At 40.1% G+C, this 26,948-nt stretch overlaps 2 protein-coding genes across 2 annotated transcripts; both read left to right on the plus strand.

Moving 5' to 3' along the window:
- The first annotated feature begins 5,405 nt into the window (after nucleotides 1-5,405).
- LOC137268309 (cocaine esterase-like) lies at nucleotides 5,406-7,681 on the plus strand. The gene is made up of 2 exons (XM_067802860.1): nucleotides 5,406-6,930; nucleotides 7,419-7,681. Exons 1-2 carry the CDS (start codon nucleotides 5,429-5,431, stop codon nucleotides 7,645-7,647), a joined length of 1,731 nt encoding a protein of 576 aa, XP_067658961.1. The 5' UTR covers nucleotides 5,406-5,428; the 3' UTR covers nucleotides 7,648-7,681.
- A 16,203-nt stretch (nucleotides 7,682-23,884) lies between these two features.
- Nucleotides 23,885-26,184, plus strand: LOC137268462 (carboxylesterase 5A-like). The gene is made up of 2 exons (XM_067803027.1): nucleotides 23,885-25,424; nucleotides 25,922-26,184. The coding sequence occupies exons 1-2, from the start codon at nucleotides 23,899-23,901 to the stop codon at nucleotides 26,148-26,150; spliced, it is 1,755 nt and encodes a 584-aa protein (XP_067659128.1). The 5' UTR covers nucleotides 23,885-23,898; the 3' UTR covers nucleotides 26,151-26,184.
- Nucleotides 26,185-26,948: the final 764 nt, after the last annotated feature.

The following is a 26,948-nucleotide window of genomic DNA, read 5'->3' on the forward strand; positions in this document are numbered from 1 at the left end:
CACCAGTGTTTGTTGTACCCATTAATGCCGAGCGTCCGTCAGTGACCAAGAAGTACCATATTTTAACATCTTTTGGTATGATGCGCCTGGGGATCGAACGAGGAACCTTCCGATTTCCTGGCGAACGCTCCAACCACTACACCATGTAAACTCGCGAGCTGAGCAACTGGCGTACATAGTAATTCGTTATTTTTCTCACTTTCTCAGGTGTACCAACTTATGCAATATTTATCTGTCCCTACACGTCAGGCATCTACTGGAAACGTCCTTCGCTCATATGAGTATGTTGGATTCCATTCCGCTTAACGAATTCATTTAAAACAAAACTCACAGAACTTAGTATATTGTGCATATTGAGTCACAGCCTGGCGTGATTTAGTCTAATTATTTACTAATTGCATACATTAACTATGCCACGAAATACCTTCTCCCTGCTATCGACACAGGACAAAATGAACTCAAGGATGTGGTTCATAAAGTTTTCCTAAAACTTTAAAAAACCAAAGGATATTGATGAATGTACATGGAGACCATGACGGATTGTAAAACACCAATACTGTGCATCAAAAGACATGCAGAGAAGGTTTTCAGTTGTACACTATAAGAAATATGTTAACAATGAATAGGTCGTAATAATTTATCCACATTTGACAGTGTTTGTTGTCACTGCCCATGTTCGTCAAAGACATAGTACACTTGAAACAATCGTGACTCCAGCACTGCTTGGCATCGTCGACCCATGGAAACAATCATATTACGAATTGTGTCCTGCGGAATGTTCACCCACTCTTCCTGCAGTGAATGTGCCAAATCGTGGAGGTCCTGCGGCTGCTGCTGAACCTGCTGGACCTGCTGGACCTGCTGTGGTGTTTAGGCTTTTTGCTGGAGTTCACTTTTGTGACCATGTCAATACTTGGATGCTGTGGTTCCTCAAGAAAGGCGTTGTCAGTCTTACTGTGTAAAGTTGGCAAAGTGACGTTTTCCTATTCCATTACATTGCAATGATTATGTACCAAGTCTGTTCTACTGATAACACCATTACATTCTCACCACCAAACCTGTAGTCTTTGTTTATGTACTGTCGAACGAAACGTTTCCCACGACGCCTATAAATACAATTTCTTCTCCGTCTGAACGGAGAGGTGAAAACAGTGACACGGCACTGACAGGTCGCCATCGACGGGAAAGGGATATAAAAAGGACGACTGACATTCACAAATCCCAATTATGTCCCTCTCCCGCGACCTGTTTGTTTAGTGCCGTGTCACTGTTTTCACCTCTCCGAACGCTCACTTATGAATCTCCTTTGGGTTTTTTTTCAGTTAAGTAAAAAACTGTACTATCTTTTTCATATTCTACTTCGTTTGAGTGAGTGAGTTTAGTTTTACGCTGTCCTCCGCAATATTCCAGCTGTATGGTGGCGGTCCTACTTTGTTGGAATCTTCACCATATGCTAGTCTGTCTGAAATTAAAGCTTTCGTACCTTTACTTAGGTTACCTTACAATGATGTATAGAGTATGTCCTATGCCTATGTATACTGTTTCGTATATTGTATAGCCTGTTTAATAACCCGCTGTGGTAGTTTATCGTGCTCACAGGCAACAGATATAGAACATTGGATCTTCCGTTTTTAACCGAACGTTTAACGAAACACCTATATTTATCGTTTATTTTGTTGTTCCTACTGCATCTCTCGTGATTCATTCATGTTCTAGGAATATATGCACGTCTGGGAACGGTATATTATCATATCTTCTGAAACTCGGGACAAGTCAAAAAGCACTGCTATACAGATAAATACATACTAGCTAGATCTTCCATTTCCTCAATAAAATGAAAAATACATACATACATACATACATACATACATACATACATACATACATACATACATACATACATACATACATACATACATACATACATACATACATACATACATACATACATATGACAAGCCACAGCATAAGGTTCTTACGTATTTGTACGTATGATAAACAATAATATTTGTGACGAATTGTAAGGATTTAAGAACGTTGCCGGGGTATGCTCTCCCTGTTGTGAATTGAGAAACTGATAATTACAATCTGTTCTGAGCAGATGTTCTAATCCAGTGCATCTTTACAGTGGTCACGTATACTTCGAAGCAGGATTGACAGGAATACGTTTCATCCGCACTTTGACAAAAATGTATACACGAAACGCGAAAAGAAACGTTATCCTCCTGCCTTCATGGATTATTGAACAACTATCAAAGATCTGTTAAAAGGCAGAACAACACAGCTTTATGCAAATCACAAAAATCATTTCTCAAATGTATTCATATTTAGGGAAATGCATCTTTTCAGTAAAATAAAATTTTCGACAATGCGTAAGTAAATCAAAAACAATGCTTTAGATGTCCCAAAAAGGTTGAAATAAAATTCTGCTTTGAATCAAAAATAAACTGTTTAAAGTCACAATTTTAAACTATTAAAGCAAGAAACAACTCCTGTAGAGTGTTTACAAATTTCTAAGAATCCATTATGATTTCAGTCTTTTAAAACATTTCCTTCCGATTTACACTGATAAAAACAAGTAAAACGTGTCTTTGATCTTGTGAAAAAGTTTTTAGGAACATCTAAATTAATCTTTCTTAGCATTTTTGCTTGCTAAGTAACATTTTGTCCATATTCTGTTGAGCAATATCATTCGCCAAAACAGCGATATTCAAGCAATATTTGTATAAATGTCACGCGTAGAATGATTGCATGAGATATAAAGAGAGTAGAATGCATGATATGATGCACATGTATCAAGAAACACGAATCACGATACACAAGAAATATGCCACGATTAGTAGCTGAAGAGAGAGAAAGAGCCATTGGGATGGTGCAGTCGGGGTCGATATACAATGATGTTGCCAACGCCCTTGGATGTCACGGCATAAGGATTATAAGTCTTATTCGCGCTACAGGAAGACTGGGATCACCTTAGACCAAGACGTGGACACCCACGGAACACAACGGTAGCTAAGATAGGTTCCTCCGTCAGTAAGGCAGGAGCGTAACGTTTAAGTTGGCGTTTAGAGTAAATCGAAAATGCCACAGATCTTTTCAAATAGTGTTTTGCATACTTGGAAAAACGTGCGCTATATATTCATATGAGCAGAATGGCAACATGTCCTGACGTGAACCTGGGCTTGAGATGTGGTCAATGATAGCCAAGGTTGAAAGAGTCATGTCCCTTTCACTCGCTCAGTTACTGAGTGCCTAATGTGGTAGGCTAGTTATATGATGTTCCAGCAGTGTAACACCGAAAACTGACTTCGGACAGTGTACCCATGATGTGAATCGAACCCTGGTCTTTAGGCACGGTGAGCGAACGCTTTACGCACTAACACAGTCCACTCTATCTCAAAGTTAACGTTATCAAAGAGCCCTTGGGAGACAAAGGCAGATCCGGTAATAACCAACGCCACTGAAACTGAACACTGATTTTGTCCCAAAACATTAACGTCGCAGCGGGTCGAAACATAATTTTCGAAACTAAATACCCGTGGAGGTCTGGGTCAGAATTGGTCCTCAGTAACCCATGCTTGTTGTACGATGCGACTAATGGGATCAGAGAGTCATGCCGGCTGACGTAATTGACATATGCCACAGTATCCCACAACGATGCTCAAGATGTGATCACTGGATTGTCTGGTCCTGACACAATTAGTTTTTGACCGCAGCCATATAGCTGTAAAATCTGATTGCGGCTTTGAAAACGAAGTAATCCCCTTACGGAACTGAATCACACATACAAAGTTATGTTCAATAGCAAATGGGGGCGGTGGGGTAGCCTAGTGGTTAAAGCGTTCGTTCGTCACGCCAAAGACCCGGGTTCGATTCCCACATGGGTACAGTGTGTGAAACCCATTTTCTGGTGTCCCCCGCTGTGATACTGCAGGAATATTGCTAAAAAGTGGCCTAAAACTAAACTCACTCACTCAATAGCAAATGGGCAATATTAAGTTACATATCAAATGTTGTTTTGCCAAAGTGCAATATTTATCATCATGTATACGATAGTAAGGCATTAGGAAGGCTACGACTGGGCATGAAAATTACATGTCATTGTTATATTTCCTTTCTTCTGTTGGCACGGTATGCTAAACTGTAAGCAGTAAGCAATGTGTATCGTTTTACTCCTCTTCAAACATAATACCTACACCAGGCATGGAACTATGGCAAGGTGAATAATCAGATATTTTCGAGTTTTACTCAAAAGAAATCACATTTACTCAATTACAAATCAGAGAGTAAAAACACACATAAGAATCTCTTGAAAACCAATAGGTCTGTAATATCTTGCGTACATTACTCATTTATCTGCATTGGTTTGCGTATGATACGTCGTGGCGCACAAACTCTGCAACAGCACTAGCTAATGATAGGCGATGCCTATATACACATATACTATTACAGCCGAAGCCACTGTCTGGGGTTTACACCCATGTTGAGTATTTAGAAATGGCTGCCAACTGTTTGTCAATATAACAATTACTAAAAGAACTGTTAGTCTATTGAGATGCATTTATATTTATATATTAATAAGAATTAAGTGAGTGAGTGATTTTAGTTTTATGCCGCATTTAGCAATATTCCAGCTATATGGCGGTGGTCTGTAAATAATCGAGTCTGGACCAGATAATCCAGTGATCGCCTTTTATGACAAACATGACTTGCCGCAGGCCTATTCTACCCCGGTACCGTCAAGGGTGAGAAAAGTTAAGTACCCAATAAGGATAAGGATAAGAAAGTCTGTGTAAGAGTACTCTGTTCTTTTAACTAGTGGAGTATACAATATGCTGGAGCTCTGACTGAATAAAACTAGAGATATCTTGAATGAAACTGAAATTTAAATTTTGTATTAAATTGATGATATGTCGAATAGAGATAAGTATGATATCGGAAACTGTTTCAATGATGTGCTGAAACATGTTAATGTTACCTTGACAAATATTGCTGATATCAGAGAAATATTGAAATGAATTAAGGATATCTCAAACAGAAACTGTGTGCGTGTTTCTATCACACTTTTTCGTAAAAACAGTCATAAAATATCATTAAAAGGAGCTGAGTGACTGTCAGTACTTTCAATCCATTTTCAATACTTGCATGGATTTCTTGGATATGAATTTATTTGTTGCAGGATCTGTATGACAGCGCAGTGGGTTTTCTTATCGGGTTCTTAATAAGAGACGTACATTATTCTTACTTAATTGACAAAGGCGTGTTTTACAAGTAGATCTTGCATGCAGTACATTTGTTACTGTATGATTAAGAACTCGGTGAACTGTGACTGGGCTTTTTCTATGTTTGGAGAAAGATAAGAAAGGCCACCTTTACTGATAAGTTAAAATGAGATTGCTATTCAGGTCAGGTGTCTTTCCTACTGCCTATGTCAGGAATGGCACAGTGTGTTCTATATTTTCTTCTATTTCTCTGTTATACAGAGGCTGCTCCTCTAATTTCCAGTCCTTGGGGTAAGATTCAAGGAACAACTAAAACCACACTTACAGGCAAGACGTATAACGCTTATTATGCCATACCCTATGCCCTGCCTCCCACTGGGAAACTCCGGTTCAGAGCTCCGAGTCCACATCCTGGGGTGACAGGTGTCTTCCAAGCCTTACACTATGGTCCAGTTTGTACTCAGTTACATTTTGGTTTCGGTGTTCTGAAAGTCCCCTGGAGCGAAGATTGCCTGACTTTAGATGTCCATGTCCCAACATCTGGAGGTTCAGACAAGTCAGTGATGGTATGGATCCATGGTGGCTCCTTCAAGTCAGGCGGTGCTCCTTTGTACGAGCCGTGGAAGTTGGTGACAGAACAGGACGTCATCGTGGTGGTTGTCCAGTACAGACTGGGTGTGTTTGGATTCCTCTCAACAGGCAACGTGGAAGCTCCGGGTAACTTTGGTTTGTTGGACCAGGTTCTGGCATTGGAATGGGTTCAGAAAAATATTGCATCATTTGGGGGAGACCCTAATAGTGTCACCATTGTCGGAGAGTCGGCGGGAGGTGCGAGCGTGTCCCTGCATACATTGTCGCCAAGATCTAAGGGTCTTTTCAAAAGAGCTATAATGCAGAGTGGGGCAGCCACAGCTTACTGGGCGAATGACAAAGCATACAGAGAAAAGCTGGACAGCGTTTCCTCGGCTGTGAATTGTTCTGGAAAGGCAACAGACAAGCTGACCGTCGCCTGTTTGAGAAGTCAGCCAGCTAGTGTTCTACTGAAGGTGACTGATCGTATGGATGCTGGGCCTGTTGTTGATGGGTATTTTATGCCCGACGACCCTGGTACATTGATCAAGAATGCAACATACCTCTCAGATCTTGGGTTTTATGATGTGGACACAATGTTGGGCGTTAATAACAACGAGGGCGGGGTGCTCCTTGAGAACGCAGAAAATTTCGATAGACAAGACAACACGTCCACTGCCAAAACACTAAATCACATTACTGTATATGACAACAAACTCATTCCCAGACTTCTAAAGTCAACTTATGGACAGTATGACGCCATTTTGGCTGACGTCATATCATATGAGTATACTGCGCCACGGACAGAGAATCAGAAAACACTTGACATCAATGATGTCTTCCACACCTACGGTGACGTCTCCTTTGTCGCCCCTGCAGTGGCATATGCCCGGAGACACTGTGACAATGGAAATCATGGTGGGACGGGCAACACCTATTTCTACTACTTCAACCATTACCCATCATTTGCTGCAGGGAGTGGCACACATGGCATGTACCATGCATTCGATCTTCCATACATGTTTGGTCTCAGTTCAATATCAACATCTGTCTTTGGACTCCTCGGCCCCATCACACAGGAGGAACAGACCTTGTCAAGTACATATGTGAGCTTCCTGGCGGAGTTTGCTAAAACAGGGTAGGTATTTCAGGAATTACTGACAGTTGAGCGCAAGATATGCATTGTCCATGTGTATTAATACACAAACAGGCTTGACGCTTAACACTTGATAACAGTTTATGATATTGATAATGATTTTGCAGTATTGTATATTATGGCACGTGGCAAGACCGTGACAGGAATGGATCAATTGTATAAGGAACAGTAATATGTTACAGACACTGGAGAACGAATTGTTAGTTCATCTTGAGGCCAATGGTGAAGAGGTACCTCGTGAAAGCACACGTTGGCCATGTTAAGAGTCTGCGGAATGGACATCACTCAACACTCAAATTCAATAATATCTTATCACAGGCGTCTTACATATATCATGTCCTCGTCGTTTATGTGAAAATTTGATACGTTTTCAACATTCATGATTTTACTGACAGAATTAGTTCAAAAACATGGTTCGTTGATCGACTTAATAAACTCAGCGATAAATAATTCTAGTTCGTCGGTTGTAGAAATCCAAGTTCAGCTGTGCAACACCAGCTCGGCAGTACATGGAAGCAATTTGACTCCCAGGATGAAACCTATCTCTCCTTCACCACCAACATGACCCTGGAGCATCACCTGCAGGCTAAACGCGTCTCCTTCTGGCTCCATCTGATGCCAGAGCTCTTCAAGTTGGAGAAGGCTAAAGTCGCGGCTCCAACCAACGAGCACCACGGCACAAGCATATTGGTGGGTTGACTGCTACTATCTAACAATAAACTCGACGAATGTCTGTATGCTTTCTGAGTTTGTACGTTCTATGTGTCCACATCATGTTGCATTACTTGATGAGCTGTACCGACGGCGAATATAGACTACGATGCCCATCTTGGTGTGTAGTGGTACAGAGAAATAGTAAATGGGTATAACCCTTGCGATACATGGAACAAAACTCTCACATACCCGTCACACACCACAGTCAACTGCTTCTGACACACACTACACAATTTACCTGTTCCTGCAGATATATCGTGAGCGAGTTGGAAGACTTAGAATACATAAAACAGTAAGTATACTTCAGTGTATTGCCTGAAGTGGACACACCACAAGCCAATACTCTATCATTATGGTCCTATAATGGTGTAACTGCTCTGCTGTCAACAATATTTTGTTTCCTGATATTACCAGCCGAACATAAATGATATTATTTCCGTATTTCATCCGTATCTCTTTTTAATCAAGGGAACTCGTGTTAATTGCACGACCCTATGGTAAACCGGTGAAAATCAGCACCCTCGCAAGTTCAAATCAGATAGAAACTGTCACGGTTATCCAGTCGATGCGGATAAAATGAGGTCCATCTTGTCTGGTATACCGACTAACTATGTCACCACGTGTTTCCTTGCTGGTTAACTGACACCACAAACACATGGTTGCTCCCACATTATCTAGCTCTCAGAAACCTCGAACTCGGATCAAACATAGTTCTTCAAAATATTTCCCAAATCCAAGAGGGCACGCAAGTCCAGTGTCTCAAAATATTGTCATATAGTAGATGGAAGTAATACCGCCCGTGTCTTCTTGCTGCCCGTTGTCTTTCACGGTGTAAGTCAAGAGATTGTAGGAGCGCTTCACACAGCTATCTCTTACATAATAATTGTTCAAGGTATAAATATACACATCTAATGACCAGTTTCCAGGAGTGAGTGAGTGAGTGAGGTAATAGCCATATCGTGACGAAAACAATTGCAGATCAATGAAATTAGAAATTTAAAGCCTGTTGACGAAGAACAGTAAAACTACAAGTATATCACAGATCTCCTCTTAAAACCACTACCACAATGTAAAAACAGGCCATAGATTGCCAACAACTGATGGTACATCACCACACTATTGACCTTGGGGACTTAAAGTATACTACCGACAGTAAATAAGGGAACCAAGAAATTGAATGTAGATGACTTTGACTGTGACAGGGTCCGTTATCGTGGCGTATCTCCCAAACGCAACATCCAATGACAATGGAATTTCGAATAATGCATGCCCAGCACGTGCTACACGTGCATACAGAAGTTAACTTCTGTAAATGTACTGGAGAAGTCGCAATCACTAATGCAATAGAGATTGACACTTACTGACAGAAATGCCCCCGAGGCAGTATCTCGGTGAAGCAACAAAATGGAGAATTGTGGGGATGATAGAGGGGGGGACATCATTATGTGAAGTTGCCCGGCAGATGGGTAAATCAAAAAGTGTAATTTCACGCCTGTGGGATAAGTACCGTCAAACGGGTGGGGTTGCAACGAGACCTGGGCGTGGTAGACCAAAATCAACGACACCACGACAGGATCGTCTCATTGCGTCAATTGCTCTACGCGATAGGTTTAAATCGGACTGGCCCTCTAAGTCCCCAGACCTGTCCCCAACTGAACATCTCTGGGACGTTCTTGGTCGAAGGGTGTACGCCAGCGACCCAGGACCCGCCAACCTGGCCCAGCTTGCTGCAGCTCTCCAAGAGGAATAGCGGGCAATACCACGGGCAACCATCCGGAAATTGATTAACAGCATGCCATCAAGGTGCCGTGAATGTGTTGCCCAACATGGTGGACACACCAGATATTGAACTTGACGCCTAAAATTGATTTAGTGGATATTTAAAGCAGTTTCAAATTCGCTATTATTTCATTAGTTCCCTTATTTCTTGTCGGTAGTATACATTTGCTTCCTGCTTGATTTACACCATCCTTCAGCTGTTAACAATTTAGACACAGTTAGCAGTACATTAAAAAGATACATAGTCTACGATTAAAACGAGGAAAGTTTGAAGACTTACGTATCCTCTCAGAAGGACAATAATTTTGCAGTACTTTAACCCCCTTTGAGAATACAGCCGTTGAAATCTAAGTTGCTAATTTAAACGTTCAAAATAATAAAATATTTATCTATTTACATATCAAATTCTTTTTAAAATGCAAAAATTAAACGAGAACTTGTATTATTAAAAAGATCCGTCACAGTTTGGAATTTAAAATATTAATCCCTTGTGAGGGGATATTCAACACAGTCAAGCACACCTTGCTTGACCATGATTTTGTCATCACAAGGGATACAAAACGAAGGATCCTCACCTTTCAGTAGGTATTCATGAGTATATCTTGTATGGCCAGGACGACATCGTCGCACGATGCCGCCTTCAAATCTGGACTGAAAACCAAAGTAGGGGTAACCTATATAGGGTTTTATTTCATGTAATTTATTAATACCTAATTGAGTGTCCGACTGCATCACACTCTACAAATCGGTGACACCACTTCTTATTCCATATATATTTATATAGCTTCCATTAGATCTTATATCCGTGATCTAATGCAAAAAAGGGGGATATCCAAGACGGTATTAATAAATTACATACAATAAAACCCTATATTGGTTACACCTACTTGGGTTCTCAGTCCAGAGTTAATTATATCTGGCTACGCCAGATATACACATGAAAGTCTATTGAAAGGTGAGGATCCTGCGTTCTGCATGCCTTGTGATAACATAATAACAGTCAATCATATCTTGTCTGACTGTGTTGAAACTCCCTCACAAGGGATAAGTATTTAACTCACGAACTATGAAAGATCGTTTTAGTAATATAAGTTAAATGTCCCATTTACTTATGACATTTTAAAGGGAATTAGATTTGTTGACTGATTTGTATTAGGCAAATATTTTATGACTGGAAGTTTAAATGAATACTTCAGGTCGTTAGTGGTTGTGCCGTCAAAGTAGGATGAAGTACGGTACAATTATTGTCCACCTGGGAGGCTGCGAAAGTCCCAAAACATTCAATGTTAAATTCAGTCTTCCACTTTCTTGCTGTATTATTATTGCCACTTTAATACGTGTCTAAACTTGCATAAAACCACCAGCAGCTGAGTGGATGATGTAAATCCAGCTAGGGTCCATGCATATAGCAGAGGAGCTCTATGTACCCATGGTCCGTAGTATGGTGATCTATCTTCCGTCGTTGGCGATCTATAGCGCGTGTTTTATACTGAATTGTCTGCTTCAATTACTAGAATGTTTTATTTTTCCGTCCTGGTTTTATATCCACATCTGTAATATATTTTACTGTTAATCGTGGCGGGTTTTATTCTTCAAAATCCTTTCATATTTCTTGTATAAATTGTTTTCGTCACGACACGGCTGAAATATTGTGACGTTAAATATTAATTCACTCACACAGTCTTCTGTATCAGATTTCGGATATAATATCTAATTGTAGCTTCACAATCTGAGTATGGAATAAGAAGTTGTGTCACAGATTTGTTGAGTGCTGCCTTGGCAGCAAGATCGGTCATTGTATTCCCAGAAATGCCCACGTGGCTGAGTAACCAACAGAGGACGATGTCGCATAGTCCAGTAGCAAGATCATTATATAATTCAATCATTTCAATAACAAGTGGATGTTTAAATGATCGATATTTGATAGCCTGAAGGCAAGAAAGAGAGTCAGAAAAGAGTGTATATAGGGTTTATATAAAAGTATGTATTTAGTTTTTTTAATATATTTGAAGGCTGTTAAAATGGCATTTGCTTCTGTAAATATAGAGTTGTTATCTGGTAAAAGAAAAAATATTATTCTGGATCCAATGACAGTGGCACAAGGATAGGCACCACCATCCGTGGACCCATTTGTAAATAAGGGTTTATATGTAATAAGTTTACTTCTAATTGATTGTATTGTTTATTTGTAATTCATTAGTTTCTGATTTTTGTAAATGTGAGAGGAGAAGAAAGCCGACGGGAAGGAGAGATATTTCCAGGCCAGTGCATTCAGCAGCAATAAATGGCTTAATTCTGAGCCCAAAAAGGGGAACAAGAGAAGGCTTTTTGTTGTACAAATCCTCATGAAGAGGATAAAGACACAGTTAAATGCAGGATTAGAGTCGATAAAATATAATTTTGGTTTATATTGTAAAGATATGTTCTTTTTTCGGAGTTGGTTAAGGGAAGGGTCATCGGCCTCGACATAGAGACTGTCAACAGGAGAAGTTCTAAAGGATCGAAGATAAAGTCTTAGACCTTGATGGTGCACAAAATCAAGAACTTTGAGGTTGTTTTTGCAGGCTCCACCATATACGCTAGAGCCATAATCAAGTTTTGAACAGACCAGTGGTCGATATAGGTGTAGGAGGGTAGCTTGATAACCTCCCCACTTTGAGTTGAAAACAGCTTTTAAGAAATTGAGTGCCTTCAGGCAGTTGGCTTTAAAGGATTTAATATGCAGCAAAAAGGTTTAATGGGAGTGGACAATAAGACCCAAGAACTTGGCCTCCTTTACTACTTTAATACGGGTGCCATTTACAAATACATGTGGGTCTTCATGTGGTTTGTACTTTCTACATAACTGTGTACAATAAGTCTTTGACTTGGAAAATTTAAAACCGTTTTGACGACACCATTCGTTTAATAGTATGCATATTTTTACCACTATTTAAAACATTGGATAGACTGTTGACTCTGATACGAAACAGTGTGACAGATGAAACACCGCCTAATCCTGATTGTAATGATCAGACAGGGTTGAACAAACTCGGACTGTCTGTCCCTTAAAACTGGGACATCATAAAAAGAGGTAAACCACCCTTCAAATCAAAACCATTAAATGCTTTAAAATATCACGTTTACAGGTGGTATCGTACGCTTTCTCAAGATCAAAGAATATCGATACGGCATGTTATTCACTTTTGACAATAGTTTCTAAACGTACCAAATGATCAATGGCACTACGATTTTTATTGAAACCACACTGAATGTTTGTATTAAGGTTATTGGTTTCAAGATACCATATTAATCTACTGTTTACCTTTCGTACCATGGTTCTTCAGGGAAAAAACTCGTTAAAGATATGTAATTAGAAGGACCAGCAGGATCCAGGCCATGCGTTGGTATTGGGATTACAATGGCATTACGCTACGAAGTTGGGACATTCCCTGTAGTCCATATTGTATCGAAATTTTTTAGAAGTGTTTCTAAGCATACCTGTAGTCCATATTGTATCGAAATTTTTTAGAAGTGTTTCTAAGCATACCTGAGGTAAATGCTTCATGAGCTGATAGTATAGATCATCATCTCCAGTTGCTGTATTATGAGCTTGTTCAAGGGCGGCACGAAGCTCATGCAGCGAAAATAATTCATTCTAGTCTTCTCCATTGCCTGAGTTGAAATTCATTTGTTTCTTCTTCTGTTGTTTCTGATGTTTCTGAAACTCAGGGACATAGTTTGATGAAGACAAATGCTTGGCGAGAGTTTCACCAAGCTTATTGGCAAAGTCAGCCCTTATCGTTGATATAGTATCACCGTCCTTCAAATGATGAACAATAGATTAGGTACCTTTGCTCTTTATTCTTTGTATCATGTTCCACACCATGGGTGTGCGGGAATGTATTTTGGAAACATAACTTCGTCAAGACTAACGCTTATTTTGTTTTAATGCACAGCGAGCCCTGGCATGTAAAGATTAAACTTTATCTAAATTGTGAACTGTAGGATGTTGGCGAAAATATTTGTTGGCCTTTTTCCTGGCCTGCTTAGCTCGTTATTAAACCAGGGTTTGTGAATGTGAGGATTTGTTGGAGACTTAGGTATTGTTTGGTGAGCTATGTCAACGAGCGGATCTGACAATATCTTAACTGGATCATCAGTATTATCAAAGATGGTGTCAGGTTCGAAGCACACAATACCCCATACATTTGCCAATTTGCAACGAGATGAAAAGAGTCAGCATTTGGAGTCATGGTTTTCAGAAAAGTGGGAAAGTGATCACAGCCACAATTGTGGTGCCCATATCGCTGAATACGTTCCAGTTGCAGGATGTAAATAGATGTTTGAGTCATCATTAAATAGACATAAATTATTGTCATTTATGAATTCCCCAAGGACGTCCACTATATTGTTTGTATTAATACTTCTCCATTGAGGATTGTGTCGATTCAAATCACCCATGATTATGCATGGTCTGGCTAGCTGCTCATATAGCTGTTCAAGCTCAGACTGGTGGAGTGTAGTAGATTGAGGTATATACAATGTGTAACGTTATTTTACGGCAACATCTTGAAGATGGGTAATAAGGGCTGGAAATGACCCCTTGTCCAATGAAAAAAGATCCTCCTGATGCCTTATCTCCAGGTGGAGAAAAACAATAACAGTTGTATTGTCTGAAAACAGAATTATCAGTTTGTTTAAGATATGTCTCATGGAGGCACAGTGCTGATGGTTAAAAATCTTGTTCTGGCGAAGGACACAAGGCAATATAACATCACGAATAATGGGAAAATCACCAATACCCAATACATTAAAAGTGGAAAAATAGTTCAAAACACTGGGCATGGCGTGAACAGCCGTCTGATAGAACCAGGTCCATTCCACCACCTGACTAGGTGAAGTCAGGGCCAAAGTGGTGCGCTAGACAACAGCAACACGAGTCCAGGGTCCTATTGCCCTCAACCACCAGGTTCCCTTCCCCACAGACACAGCGGCTTGGTGGGATAAATACTCCCGAGTCCTTAACGGGGGCTTGACAAGCTCTTAGTGGTAACCAGCACCCACCACGAGGAGGTGGCTTGTCACGGGTGCCCCAGTTTACAGAAGTTGATGTGGGGTTCAATCTTCTGTAGACATCAACCACACATGCAACCATGTTCGGCGTGTTTCCAGGGTCTGTCCCATCAATAACTACACAGGGTTGGAAGTTCAGTGTGACTGTTAGCACACATTAATTGAAACTTGAACTTGTTTGAAACTTGAAGTACCTGTTACAGCAACAGTCTCTGCCTGTGTAGGACAGAAAAGGTTACAGGTTACAGTCTATATCAACAGACAGACATTATATATACACCGTCACAGTTAGAAATATCATACAGTAATGACGGAAATAAGCACATTGTGTGGAGTCCTGAGTAACTGCATCCCGTTAGAATTTTTTGCTCAGTTTTGGCATATTGCTGTAGTGAAAATACGTCGTATAACTGGGCTGAACAATCAAAGTTACCTTACTGTATCACACTTGTTGTATGTGGGCTAAAATGGATATCCTTATACCTTTAAGGCAGCCTCCTGATATCACTTTGTCTTCATGATATAATATGTATAACGAGTGGTAATGAAAGATTAGACGAAGAATCGTCCTCCATTTCACACACAGTTCCTACATTTATGGACGGGAAGAGAGTATAAAAGTATAGACAGCTGAATCATGGCACCCTACAAACCCAAGTCAGTCTGAACAGTCCCATAATGAGCAAAATAAGGCCATCGCCACACTTCAGGGTCAACCTGTTTGAAGTGAAGACATACTATGAAGTCATAGATGAAATTATGATGACGAGGAACACAAGAAAGTGTATTTGTGAACCGGGGAATAAAGCGTGCATATCCTGCTGCCATGAGAACAGACTTCACACGTTCTCCTGATCACGAGAATACAGTCTTTTTGCCCATATGCGAAGGCAGCAGACTGGTCGTGTAATCACGAGAATGAAACTCTAGTCCATATACTCCAATACATAGAAAACATACACAAAAATAAATTCCATGAGTTCAAAGGTTATGTGATACCGGGAGTGACACACAAATATACTACCCATCAAAAGTTTAGACTCACTTCTGTAGATGTGGTCACATACTTCGATCAGCTGTTCTAAACTAAATTTGGTAAATTACTGCATACTGTTTAAAGGAACTGTTTACCCACGCAAATCCGATACGTTGAAAAGATTATTGTCATGAGTTCAATTAATGCTGAAACTCGGTGAAAATTGGCGAATTCTTAACAAAGCTTTACACTAAAACGCAGCTGTTCACATGAGCCATATATGCACATGTCCTTCAGCAATTCATCTGCATAAGGTTTCAAATAGTTCCCCCGTGTTAGTGGAGAAATTCAAACTCGATGTAATCATAGCAATATACATAACATATAGTGAGTGCTTTAAGCGAGTCTAAGCTTTTGATGTCGAGTATATATGTGTCCCTTCCCTGGATTGCGAGACTTAAATCGTACCGACTCGCAAATTGATTTACAAAGAAAGTTAGATATATTAGAGCACTTTTGCATAATGTGGGATTTTGAAGTTAATCTTGATAAATCAAATGTTATAGTTTTTAGAAATGGAGGGTACTTAAGAAGTTCAGAAATATGGTATTTTGCGGGAAAGGAAACAGTTGCTTCTGCATACAATAAATACTTGGGATTCCTTTGTTCATCTTGTTCAATCTGGTCGAAAAGATGTGAAATAATAGCTTTACAAGCACAGCGATTTATTATTTCCTACGTACTTATCCAAATATATATGAGTGAGTGAGTGAGTTAAAATGTACCGTTACATCGGCAATATTGCAACCATATCGTGACGAGAACAATTCACTTAATAAAATGAAAACGTCTGGAAGAGTAAAACCTGCCGACATTGGACAGTAAAACTTCTAGACTATCACAGGTATGAACATAAAACTAGCAAGTAAAACTAAAACACTGTAATGAGAGAAGACAATACAATATAAAACACGGGCTATAAATCACCAACAACTGAGGGTAGATCACCATACTAGGGACCATGGGGACTTACAATACTTTCGCTACCTGAAATGGATCCCAGCTGGTTTTACACCATCCCCTCAGCCATTGGCAATTGTAAGACAAGTTAGCCAAAATTTAAAATAACAAAAATACTACGATTAAAAACTTGGTATGAGAAAATTTTACTTTGAAAGTTTTGGGACTTACGTACCCTCTCAGGGGGACAATAATTTTACAATACTTAACCCCCTTTGAAGGCACAGCCACCAACAATCGAAGTTGCTAACTTTATTCTATATACAAAACATATTAATCAAAATTTAGCCAACAATTCTATTTCTTTTAAAAATCCAATTATTAAATGATAATTTACTTTATTAAAAAGATCCTTAAGTGATTTGACATTGAAATATTTATCCCTTGTGATGGCAAAATCAATACAGTCAAGCAAGACATGCAAAACGGGGGATCTTCGCCTTTTAACAAATACTCATGAGTGTATCTTGTATGACCAATACGACACCGTCGCATAATGACCTCTTCAAATCTGGACTGACAACCCAAGTAAGTATAATCGATTGTTGACTTGATTTGGTGTAATTTATTGATATCTACTTGGGTGTCCCACTTCTTTTGCATCAGATCACGGATATACGTTCTAATGCAAGCTTTGTAATCTGAATATGGAAGAAGAAGTGGTGTTACAGATTTGTTGAGTGCCGCCTTTGCAGCAAGGTCAGCCATTGTGTTACCAGAGATTCCAACATGGCTTGGTAACCAGCAAATGACGATGTCGTATTGGCCAGTAGCAAGATTATTATACAATTCAGCAATATCAATTAAAAGTGGATGTTGAGAAGATACATATTTAATAGCCTGAAGGCAAGAAAGAGAGTCTGAATAAATGATATATTGTTTATATTTTGGGTGTTTTTTAATATAGTGTAGGGCTGTTAATATGACATGTGTTTCTGCTGTAAAAATGGAACTGCTGTCTGGTAATCTGGAAGATATTGTTCTGGATCCAATGACCGTGGCACAAGCAACTGCGCCACCATCCTTGGACCCATCTGTAAGTAAGGATTTATATGTACTATATTTACTTTTTAATTGATTATATGCTTGTTTATATTGTAATTCATTAGTTTCTGATTTTTTTTATTTACTTAATGTAAGGTCAACTTGTGGTCTAACCAGTTGCCAAGGAGGTGAAGAAAACAAGCGAGAAGGGGCTATTTTTTCTAGCTCAATGCCAGCAGCTGAGAGAAAAGGTTTCACTCTTAGTCCAAGAGGCGGAACAAGTGAAGGCTTTTTATTGTACAAATCCCCATACGGGGGATTGAAGACACAATGATATGCAGGGTTGGACGTATTTGAATACAGTTTAGTAAGATACTGCAAAGATAATTTAATACGGCGTTGATCAAGGGAAGGTTCATCTGCTTCAACGTATAGACTGTCAACAAGGGAAGTTCGGAATGATCCGAGACAAAGTCTTAGCCCTTGATGATGGATAGAATCAAGTAGTTTGAGGTAGCTTTTACAGGCTCCACCATAAACAATGGAGCCGTAATCCAGTTTAGAACGGACGAGTGACCTGTATAAATGTAGGAGGGTTGATTGGTCTCCTCCCCACGTTGTATTTGAAACGACTTTCAACAAATCAAGCGCCTTCAAGCATTTGGTCTTTAGGTATTTAATATGTGGCAGAAAGGTTAAGTGTGAGTCAAAGATGAGACCAAGGAACTTAGCTTCCTTGACAAATTTGGTGGGTGCACCATTTAAAGACAAGTCAGGGTCTTTATGAGGTTTGTATTTTCGGCAAAAGTGAATGAAATTTGTCATAGATTGAGAAAATTTAAACCCATTCTCAAGGCACCATTTATGAACTTTGTTGAGACAGATTTGTAATTGCCTCTCAATGGTTCGCATATTTGTGCCACGACAAGAAATATTAAAGTCATCCACGAAAAGGGAGCCATTGATTGAATCTGTTAAAACATTTGAAAGACTATTTATTTTAATACTGAATAAAGTGACAGTAAAATACTGCCCTGTGGGACACCCTGAACCTGCTTATAATAATCAGACAGGGTAGAACCCACACGCACTTGAAACTGCCTGTCAGTTAAAAACTCAGCTATAAACTCAGGCAAACGGCCCCGCAAACCAAAATCATGTAAATCTCTCAAACTTCCATGTTGTGTCATAAGCTTTTTCTAAGTAAAAAAATATTGACACAGAATGCTCCTTGTTAAGAAGGGCATTTTTAACAAACGACTCCAATCGGACTAAATGGTCAATGGTACTGCGATTTTTTCGAAAACCACATTGAATATTAGTAATTAAATTGTTAGATTCTAGGTACCAAGTTAATCTGTTATTGACCATGCGCTCCATGGTTTTGCAAACGCATCTAGTCAAGGAAATGGGTCTATAGTTGGATGGATCTGTAGGATCACGTCCAGGTTTAGGTATGGGCACAACTATAGCATCACGCCAAGAGGAAGGGAATGTACGAGATATCCAAATTTCATCGAAAATATTCAATAGTGTCTCTAAACAGGAGTTAGGTAAGTGTTTCAAGAAACAAATTAATTTTCATTCTGATAATGGGGAAGACTATAACGAAATCTTTTCCATCCATGAGCTTCATACTGCCCTTGAACAAGCTCACGATACTGCAACAGGAGCTGATAATGAGAATGAAAATTAATTTGTTTCTTTTCCTGCAGTTTTTGGTATTTTTGAAATTGAGGAACGTAGTTTGATGAAGAAGAGTGTTTAGCAAGTGTTTCACCCAGTTTATTTGCGATATCAGATTTTTCGGTTAATACCTGATCTCCGGTTTTGAGATGATGCATGCTTGATTTGTTACCCTTACCTTTAATTCGCTGGATCATGTTCCATACTTTAGACATTGGCGTACGTGAATTGATTTTCGAAACGTAATTTTGACACGACAGGCGCTTATTGTGCTTGAAGGTACGCCGTGCTTTAGCATTTAAGATTTTATATTTATTTAAATTATATACCATTGGGTGGCGACGGAAATAGTGTTCAGCTTTTTTCCCTGCCTTTCGAGCTTGTTTGCAGTCATTATTAAACCACGGTTTACGTATGCGGGGATTGGTAGAGGACTTAGGAATACATTCATCGGCAATTTTGTTTAGCTCATCAGAGAATAATTGCACAGAATCAGGAGCACCAAAAAAACGAGCAGGATTCAGTTTGTCAGTACATAGTAATTCAAATAAAGGCCAGTTAGTTTTTGCTGAAGTTCCATCGTGATGATGGAGGAATATCGCTGCCGCACAGGTCACTATGGACAGACCATTCAAATTCATTTAACAGATCTGCATCAGTGAGGGACAAATCAAGAGATGAATATGTGCCTGTACCAGGATGCAAATATGTTTTCGAAGTACCATTAAATATACACAGATCGTTGTTTGAAAGAAAATCTTCCAGTATCTTTCCAGTTTGGTTTGTGTCAGAACTGCCCCAAAGTGGATTATGACCGTTTAAGTAACCCATAATGATACATGGCTTCGGCAGTTGGTCATAGAGCGCCTGAAGATCAGTTTGGTGAAGATGAGTAGATGGTGGTATATATAGGGAGCATAATGTAAAAACAATGCTCAAAGTCAATCTCACAGCAACGCCCTGAAGTGTTGTATTAAGAGGAACAGGGCTGTGAATGACACCCTGTCGCACCAAAATGGAAGATCCTCCAGTAGCTCTAAATCCTGGAGGAGAAAAGAGGTTATATGAAGCATACTGTCGTATATCAAATTGATCTGTTGCTTTAAAATAAGTTTCCTGTAAACAAAATGCCGATGGTTTGAAATCCTGTATTAGTAGTTGCAAATCATTAAAATTATTCTTCAGTCCTCTACAATTCCACTGAACAATGGTGTCTAAACTACTCATGGAGGCTCAATCGGAGTTCGTGAGTTGGTGTGGGATCTACTCCCACAGACTGGGGGAGATGGGATGACCTCCATCTCCAAAGGATCAAATTGATTTTGAACTTGTATGGGGGACGACTGAGAGGGAGGCACCTCCAAGTGTTCACCTTCTCGATTGCTTCTTTTCTTTTTGCACATTTTTAGATGATTTATGTTGTATTTTCGATGAATCTGTGGTACATTCTGTTACAGACAAAGGATCTGCTGAAGGAGTCGAAGTGATAGTATCTGTCTGAGAGGCCGATGTTGAAGTATTGGATTCGAGCATGTGAGAGGTCTCATCTGTTTCACCTATTGTAAGTTGTTTGTGTACCCATGATATTGACGTTTGGCATGACGTAGATCTCATGGGATGTTTAGAAGTAGTGGCACGTAATGAAACTGCATCAGAATATGACACTGATGAAGTGGTTGAAATGGCTACCAATTTTCTAGCTTCAGCATATGAAATATTGCTGGTGTATTTGATATTTTGGATTTTATTTTCAAGTTCATAAGAAGGGCAAGATTTGGATGAAGCCAAGTGATCATCATTGCAGTTGGCACACTTGATGACATTTGTGCACTCAGAGAGTTCATGTGCATCACCACAACGAGAATATATCGTCTTGTTACGACAGAACTTGGCCCCATGACCAAACTTTTGGCATTTAAAGCATCGGAGTGGAGATGGTACATACACGTCAACTCCGGTATTAAAGTATCCAGCTTTAACGTATTTTGGAAGGGAAGAAAGTGAAAACGTAAACAGGTAAGTGTTCAGCTTCATGATTGTGCCATCATCTTTCTTTTTAGTAAAACGCTTTACTACGGTTACTCCCTGGCTTTTCAGTTCATTGACAATGTCATCCTCATTCATGTCACAAAGGCAACGTGCCCTGTCTCTGACTATACCTCTACAGGAATTCAGAGTTCTGTGCACTGAGACAACAACAGGTGTATTCACAAACTGTTTTAGTTTCAACAGATTGTCCTATTGTTGTCTCCGTGCACATTCCACTAGAAGCGAACCATTTCGGAGACGTGTAACGTCCTTCACTTCTCCACAGACACCTTGAATGCCTTTAGATATTGCAAAGGGGTTAAGTTTCAACGGAATGTCGTTTGGAGATGAGATAACTATGAACCTCGGCCACGTGTCAACAATATCAGAAGATCCTTCATCAGACGATGTAGACTCCACATATCTACGTTTATGTTTGGATGAACGAGATGGAATAGAAAGTGCCATGGTGTAGGAAAAGCGTTCGACATCCCTGCTCCCCACCCACCATGGAGTGTCAACGAGGACGGTGAAACAGCGGAAACCAGTCTGTACCACCAGGGCTACAGGGATGTTATACTCCAGCTAATGAAAACTTGAAAAGCTATGGAATCAAACTGGAGAAACACAGAATTCAGAGGTCTTTATTGCCAGATTGGCCCGTGAGCCACCACCTTCTGGCATAGGATTCTAGGCAAACTGAAGAGAACAGGTTATGGATGATATTCATTCAAATCATTCAAAATAATTTTCACATTTGTCAATTTCAAGATGAATGTGTCCATGCTCAGTGCACGACGTGACCAGCCGATTGATAGAATCGGGCCGATTCTACCACCCGTCTAGGTGAAGTAAGGGCCAAAGTGGTGTGTTGAGCAAAAGGAACACGTCCCAGGCTCCCAGTGCCCTCAACCACCAGACTAACGTCCTCCACCGACACGGGACACAACCCACGGCAAACAGGTTGCCCAATTTGGTCGCCTCTTACGACCAGCAATGGGGTGCTGTGGACACATTCTGCCCCGGGTCCACACGGGAGAAGAGCGCTTAGCGTGACCCAGCACCCACCACGAGGAGGTGGCTCTTCACGGGTGCCATCAAATATATATAGACTTTATAACTATTATGAATATTTTTGACACTGAAACAGCTTCTAAAGCATTATATGGCAGTGAACTTTTGAGGTTCTGTTTCAGAGCTTCACAAGAAAAGGTTCAAAATAACTTCATTAAGAAATATTTATCAGTCAGTAAGAAATCTTATACTATAGCTGTTTTAGGTGATACTGGCTGATACGTTCTGTGTGTAAGATATTATTGCAATTGTATTAGTTATTGTTGTTGGTTAATCCGCTTGTACCCATCACTTTATCCAGCAGCATGCTATCAAATGCTAAAGCAACATGATGAAAATGGTTGCCATAATTGGGTCTCATATGTACGTACACTACTATCCATAACAGGTCTTTCTTATGTGTGGATAAATGAAGAGTTTGGCGATGTTTCCCTATTTGTGTCCGCATTTAAAAAGCGCTGTATTGAAATAAAAATAACCATTGTATAACTGGTATACAAGACTAAACAAGTCACTTTATCTTTCCTTCTATAAATCCATTAAAACTGAGTTTGAAGCTGAACCATACATTATCTCAGCTATTTTACCTAAAGGGCTATTAAGACTGTTTGCTAAATTAAGATGCCAGTCTCATAATCTCAAAGCCCAGTAGTGCTGACAATGTTTCAATGGTAACATAAATGATATAACTTGCACACGTTGTTACTTACATGAGATGAGAGTGTATTTTCTGTAAATTGTATTATTTTTTTAGTAATAATTATTATGGGTCACATTTCGAATCCTAAATGTTCAGTGTGTTTAGTATTTTGGCTGCAGGCCTTTAAGGAAGTGCTCTAGAGTTGCCTCCCTTGATTAACTGTGCACTTCCGAGAGACTGCTAGAGAATACTACGTTGATGGTCGTATGTGATCGAATATTCCAGAATCGGAGAAATTGTGTATAAAGGCTGGTTGTCGTCTTGACGACGGACACACACACAGAATAACTGGAGTACATCATTCGGCCACCATCAATCTCCGTCAACACTTGACCTACATAACCGTTGCCTGACCACTGTGTTGCATTCAGTAAGTTGACATTATACTTGTAACCCATTACTTTAGAATTGACTCAGTTATATTGTACATGAAACCTCTCTTGTCTACCTTTGTATCTTGATGTTGTTTCTTGAATACATATTATTGAAAAAAACAGACTTCACAGTGTTGTATTTTGCTGGTTCTGAAAGGATTTCTTACACCTTTTGTCACGGCAAATTATTCACAGTAACAAAATACAAGATGAATATCATTACTCTCATCTGTCCATGTTATGAGTCCCTCAAAAACTTGTATGTACCGTCATTTTATACCAATAACCCAATAAGGATGAAATTCTATAAGTTGGTGGCATGTAAAGATTTATCAATGATAAAAATACAAGAAATAATAAAATAACGAATACTTTTTTTCTGAAAGAGAACCCAAATATTTAAATGCTATTACTATACTACCACACCGTATTTACGTATTAGTGTTATTGTGATGTACTCTAGGCCATGAGACTTAAAGTATCTGTGTCTGTCTGTCTCTCTGTTTGACTTTCTATGTTTGGAGCAAGATAAGAAAGGCCGCGTTCACTGTCAAGTTAAAATGAGAGTGCAGTGCAGAGCAGGTATCTCGGGAATGACACAGTGTGTTTTATATTTTCTTCTATTTCTCTGTTATACAGAGGCTGCTCCTCTTATTTCCAGTCCTTGGGGTAAGATTCAAGGAATAACTAAAAGCACACGTACAGGCAAGACGTATAACGCTTATTATGCCATACCCTATGCTCTGCCTCCTATTGGAAAACTCCGGTTCAGAGCTCCGAGTCCACATCCAGGGGTGACAGGTGTCTTCCAAGCCTTACACTATGGTCTAGTTTGTACTCAGTTACATTTTGATTTCGGTGTTCTGAAAGTCCCATGGAGCGAAGATTGCCTGACTTTAGATGTCCATGTCCCAACATCTGGAGGTTCAGACAAGTCAGTGATGGTATGGATCCATGGTGGCTCCTTCAAGTCAGGCGGTGCTCCTCTGTACGAGCCGTGGAAGTTGGTGACAGAACAGGACGTCATCGTGGTGGTTGTCCAGTACAGACTGGGTGTGTTTGGATTCCTCTCAACAGGCAACGCGGAAGCTCCAGGGAACATTGGTTTGTTGGACCAGGTTCTGGCATTGGAATGGGTTCAGAAAAATATTGCATCATTTGGGGGAGACCCTAACAGTGTCACCATTGTCGGAGAGTCAGCGGGAGCCGCGAGTGTGTCCCTGCACACACTGTCGCCAAGATCTAAGGGTCTTTTTAGAAGAGCTATAATGCAGAGTGGGGCAGCCACATCTTACTGGGCGAATGACAAAGCATACAGAGAAAAGCTGGACAGAGTTTCCTCGGCTGTGAATTGTTCTGGAAAGGCAACAGACAAGCTGACCATCGCCTGTTTGAGAAGCCGGCCTTCTAGTGTTCTACTGAAGGTGACTGATCGTATGGATGCTGGGCCTGTTGTTGATGGATATTTTATGCCCGACGACCCTGGTACTTTGATCAAGAATGCAACATACCTCTCAGATCTTGGGTTTTATGATGTGGACACAATGTTGGGCGTTAATAACAACGAGGGCGGGGTGCTCCTTGAGAGCGCAGAAAATGCTGACAGACAAGACAACACGTCCACTGCCAAAACACTAAATTCCTTTGATACCTACAACAACAAAATCATTCCCGACCTTCTAAAGTCAACTTATGGACAGTATGACGCCATTTTGGCTGACGTCATATCATATGAGTATACCGCGCCACGTACAGAGAATCAGAAAACACTTGACATCAATGATGTCTTCCACACCTTCGGAGATGCCTCCTTTGTCGTCCCTGCAGTGGCATATGCCCGGAGACACTGTGACAGTGGAAATCTTGGCGGGACGGGCAACACCTATTTCTACTACTTCAACCATTACCCATCATTCGCTGCAGGAAGTGGCACACATGGTATGTACCATGCATTCGATCTTCCATACATGTTTGGTCTCAGTTCAATATCAACATCTGTCTTTGGACTCCTCGGCCCCATCACACAGGAGGAACAGACCCTGTCAAGTACATATGTGAGCTTCCTGGCGGATTTTGCTAAAACAGGGTAGGTATCTCAGGAATTACTGACAGTTGAGCGCAAGATATGCATTATCCAAGACTTCTACGAATTTGCAGTTGATAATACATAAACAGGCTTGACTCTTAACACTTGATAACAGTTTATGATATTGATAATGATTTTGCAGTAGTGTTATATAATGACAAGTGGCAAGACCGTTACAAGAATGGATCAGTTTTTAAGGAACAGTAATATCTTACAGACACTGGAGAACTGATTGTTAGTTGAGCCAATGGTGAAGAGGTACCTCGTGAAAGCACACATTGGCCATGTTAAGAGTCTGCGGAAAGGACATCACTCAACACTCAAATTCAATAATATCTTATCACTGGCGTCTTACATATATCATGTCCTCGTCGTTTATGTGAAATTTGAAACGTTTTCAACATTCATGATTTTACTGAAAGCATTAGTTCAAAAACGTAGTTCGTTGACCGACTTAATAAACTCAGCGATAAATAATTCTAGTACGTTGGTTGCAGAAATCCAAGTTCAGCTGTGCAGCACCAGCTCGGCAGTACATGGAAGCAATTTGACTCCCAGGATGAAACCTATCTCTCTTTCACCACCAACATGACCCTAGAGCATCACCTGCAGGCTAAACGTGTCTCCTTCTGGCTCAATCTGATGCCAGAGCTCTTCAAGCTGGAGAAGGCTAAAGTCGCGGCTCCAACCAACGAGCACCACGGCACAAGCATATTGGTGGGTTGACTGTTACCATCTAACAATAAATTCGCTGAATGATTGCATGCTTTCTGAGTTTGTACGTTCTATATGTCCACATCATGTTGCATTACCTGATGAGCTGTACCGACGGCGAATAGACCACGATGCCCATCTTGGTGTGTAGTGGGGCAGAGAAATGATACCTGGGTATAACCCCTTGCGATACGTGGGACAAAACTCTCACAAACCCGTCACACTACACGATCAACTGCTTTTGACACACACTACACAAATGGTGTCGTGGTCAATGTACTTATTCCTGCAGATATATCGTGAGCGAGTTGGAAGACTTAGAATACATAAAACAGTAAGTATACTTCAGTGAAGCGGACACACCACAAGCCAATACTCTATCATTATTGTCATTTGATGATGTCACTGCTCTGCTCTGCTGTGTTGAAAGGTGAAAATCCACAACTTCAATTCCAAATCAGATAGAAACTGTCACTGTTATCCAGTCGATGCGGATAAAAACGAGGTCCACCTTGTCTGGTCTACGGACTATCTATGTCACCACCTGTGTCTTCACTCAGCGGGTAACCAACTAACAGCACAAACACCTGTTTGCTCCCACATTACATAGCTCTCAGAAATCACGAACTCTGATCAAGTTCATTAATCCCAATATATGTTTATAAGATTAACAAAATCAGATATTTTTTCAAGTGGGTACACAAGTCATTCAGTCATTTCTGGAAGTTCAGTTTCCTACCTTGAAGTCTTGATAAGGAGATGGAACTACACATAGTTCGTATGTCACGGTGTCAGTCAGAGGATTGTAGG

Source organism: Haliotis asinina, chromosome 16 (assembly GCF_037392515.1).
Source record: "Haliotis asinina isolate JCU_RB_2024 chromosome 16, JCU_Hal_asi_v2, whole genome shotgun sequence".
NCBI lineage: Eukaryota > Metazoa > Mollusca > Gastropoda > Lepetellida > Haliotidae > Haliotis > Haliotis asinina.

What these genes read in the sequence shown, in the direction of transcription:
- LOC137268462 (XM_067803027.1), top strand. Translation starts at nt 23,899, where the DNA reads ATGAGAGTGCAGTGCAGAGCAGGTATCTCGGGAATGACACAGTGTGTT. An exon ending in GCGGATTTTGCTAAAACAGG is followed by an intron (nt 25,425 to 25,921) that starts GTAGGTATCTCA and finishes CGTTGGTTGCAG; the next exon opens with AAATCCAAGTTCAGCTGTGC.
- LOC137268309 (XM_067802860.1), top strand. Translation starts at nt 5,429, where the DNA reads ATGTCAGGAATGGCACAGTGTGTTCTATATTTTCTTCTATTTCTCTGT. An exon ending in GCGGAGTTTGCTAAAACAGG is followed by an intron (nt 6,931 to 7,418) that starts GTAGGTATTTCA and finishes CGTCGGTTGTAG; the next exon opens with AAATCCAAGTTCAGCTGTGC.